Below are 2,540 nucleotides of genomic sequence, written 5' to 3'. Positions count from 1 at the left end.
GTGCACTGGCCACCACCATGGAGATATTCCTTGCTTATGGAGGTCCTTTGAAGCACACAATAGATATTCTGCCCTCTGCCATGAATTCCCTGTGTGTGAAAGTTTAGAGACAGTGAATACCTTTTGAACACAAATTAAAGAAAAAGGAGGCCAGCATCTTCCCCCTTTCCTTTTAAATGGCCTCTGCCATTGAGAATCTTTGCATACGCTGCTTCATCTATATCTTATCGCCTGTTTATTATAGTTTAATCATTTCAGAATCATGGTTCTATAAAAATTTCACTTTGACATCTGTGGCTATCTTTTTAGCTCGTCATCTACCAGAATGTCCTCTGCGATTCAGAATGTCCTCTACTGGAATTTGCCTCAATATTGGGGTCTGAATTTGGAAGCTCCACAAAGGACAAGGAACAAATATGCGAGTGAAGGAGGAGGAAGAAGAATCTTTTTAATGTCTGCAGTTGATTTGGAGCAGTACAAGGAGTCGAAACAGGGGAGGGAGTAAGAAGAGACTTTTGCCTTTGTTCTTTGCAAGAAGTTACCATCCTTTCTTTATCTGATTCCTTTTTCTTTTGCTCCTCTCAAATCTCACTTTATTCTCCCACCTCGAACTCACCCTACAAAGAGGGTAATCCCCCTTGATTCCTCTTGTGAGCACACAGCATCATCCCCCAAAACCTCCGTCTTAGGAAGATCTTGCAGCCTCCGTTCATTGCAGCAGTAACAGCTGCCATGGCTTCAGTACCCGCCGAGCTCAGCCTCGATTATACACCTAACACTTACTCCATCATCCAGAAACAAATCCCAGAACAGCAGCAGCAACAGCCGGCGAACACCCAAAAGATTCAAGAGTTCCTGGTGCGCCTCGAAGAAGAACGCAACAAGATCGAAGCTTTTAAACGCGAGCTACCTCTGTGTATGCAGCTTCTAAACGATGGTACCGATTTAATAGCCGAGGTTCATATGGTGAAACTGGTAATGGTATAAAAATCCCAGCTTGTGATTGGTTTTGCTTTGTGCAATAGCAATCGAGTGTTACAAGCAGCAGCTGGAGACGACGCGCCACGCGAAGCAGGGGGCGGCGCGGCCGGTGCTGGAAGAGTTCATACCTCTTAAGAACATGAACGTGGATGGGGGCGAAGAGGGCGCTGTCAATGTGACATCTGAGAAGCCGAGTTGGATGCTGTCGTCCCAGCTCTGGATCCAACCGGGCGACGACGCGGCGGAGAAGCAAGTTCCGCTGGTGTCGGCGAAGAAACTGGAGGCGGAGCAAGCAATCGACGTGAGCCCCAGGCTGGCGCTAGACGCCAAACAGAGGAACGGCGGTGCCTTCCTTCCATTCTCCAAGGAGAAGAACAGAGGCGGGACAAGAACGGCCGCGGCGGCGCCTCCGTGCGCTCTGCCGGAGCTCGCGCTTGCGTCCTCAGAAAAGGTCGTTGAGGAAACGAAGTGCGTCGAGGCGGAAAGCGGTGGTGTCAATGGTAGAAGAGAAAATGGCGGCGGGGCAGAACACTGCAAGGAAGGTGGCGGCCACCCGAAGGAAAGCCAGGCGGCGCCGTCGTCGCCAGCTCATAGGAAAGCAAGGAGATGCTGGTCGCCTGACTTGCACCGGCGCTTTGTCAATGCTCTTCAAATATTGGGAGGCTCTCAAGGTCAATTATCCATAACCTTAATTGCAAACAAAGATAAATATAAAAAACAATGGAGTCTAACAAAGATTTGATTTTTTTTTATCTGAACAATTGGAACAGTGGCGACTCCAAAGCAGATAAGAGAGCTGATGAAGGTTGATGGATTGACCAATGATGAGGTGAAAAGCCACCTGCAGGTTCTGCCAATTCCAGTGACTGTTCCTTTCCGGCCGTAGTTAGTACTCACAAAGCGGACTAATCATTTGCTCTCTCTTCTATCAGAAATATAGGCTTCACACAAGACGGCCAGCGCCGGCGCCACAGGCGGCGGCCACGGCACCGCAGCTGGTGGTGCTGGGAGGCATATGGGTTCCCCCGGAGTACGCCGCGTCGGCTGCCGCTCCCGCCATCTACGGTGCCCATCCGGGGGCTGCTCACTACTGTGCCACCACGCCCGTCCCACAAGAGTTCTACTCGACGGTGGCACCGGTGCCGCAGCATTACCACCAGCTGCACCCGCAGCTGAAGCTCCCCCAACCGCCGACGTACAAGGCGAGGGAGGGGGAGTCGCCGGAGTCTGAGGCGAGCAGCGGAGAACGGTCGGAGAGCATGGTGGAAGAGGAGGAGGAAGGCGAGGGTGAGGAAGAGGACGAGGAGACCGAGGAGCGTGAGGGGAAGGCGGCACTGCCCGCGGTCAAAGCCGAGGGCAAGTTCTAATGGACGTACATACAGCAGAAGCAGCAGCAGCAGCAATAATTAGACAGAGAGGAAGAGAAGCCTTACGTAGCTTTAGGAGAAGAACGTGACAAGGGCTTGTTGACTTGTTATTGTCATGAGATTGTGTGAAACTTTTGTAAAGTTGACCTTGTTGTCTTCTTGATATATTATTGGGAGAGAGGTGGTGGATAA

General features: G+C 51.1%; 1 protein-coding gene across 1 annotated transcript; it reads left to right on the top strand.

Moving 5' to 3' along the window:
- The first annotated feature begins 298 nt into the window (after positions 1-298).
- Positions 299-2,540, top strand: LOC121970169 (transcription factor NIGTH1-like). The gene is made up of 4 exons (XM_042520685.1): positions 299-937; positions 1,026-1,652; positions 1,752-1,828; positions 1,914-2,540. Exons 1-4 carry the CDS (start codon positions 733-735, stop codon positions 2,346-2,348), a joined length of 1,344 nt encoding a protein of 447 aa, XP_042376619.1. The 5' UTR covers positions 299-732; the 3' UTR covers positions 2,349-2,540.

The sequence above is a fragment of the Zingiber officinale genome, chromosome 4A, assembly GCF_018446385.1.
Source record: "Zingiber officinale cultivar Zhangliang chromosome 4A, Zo_v1.1, whole genome shotgun sequence".
NCBI lineage: Eukaryota > Viridiplantae > Streptophyta > Magnoliopsida > Zingiberales > Zingiberaceae > Zingiber > Zingiber officinale.
The sequence above is the reverse complement of the archived record's forward strand: the minus strand, read 5'-3'. Positions and strand labels throughout refer to the sequence as shown.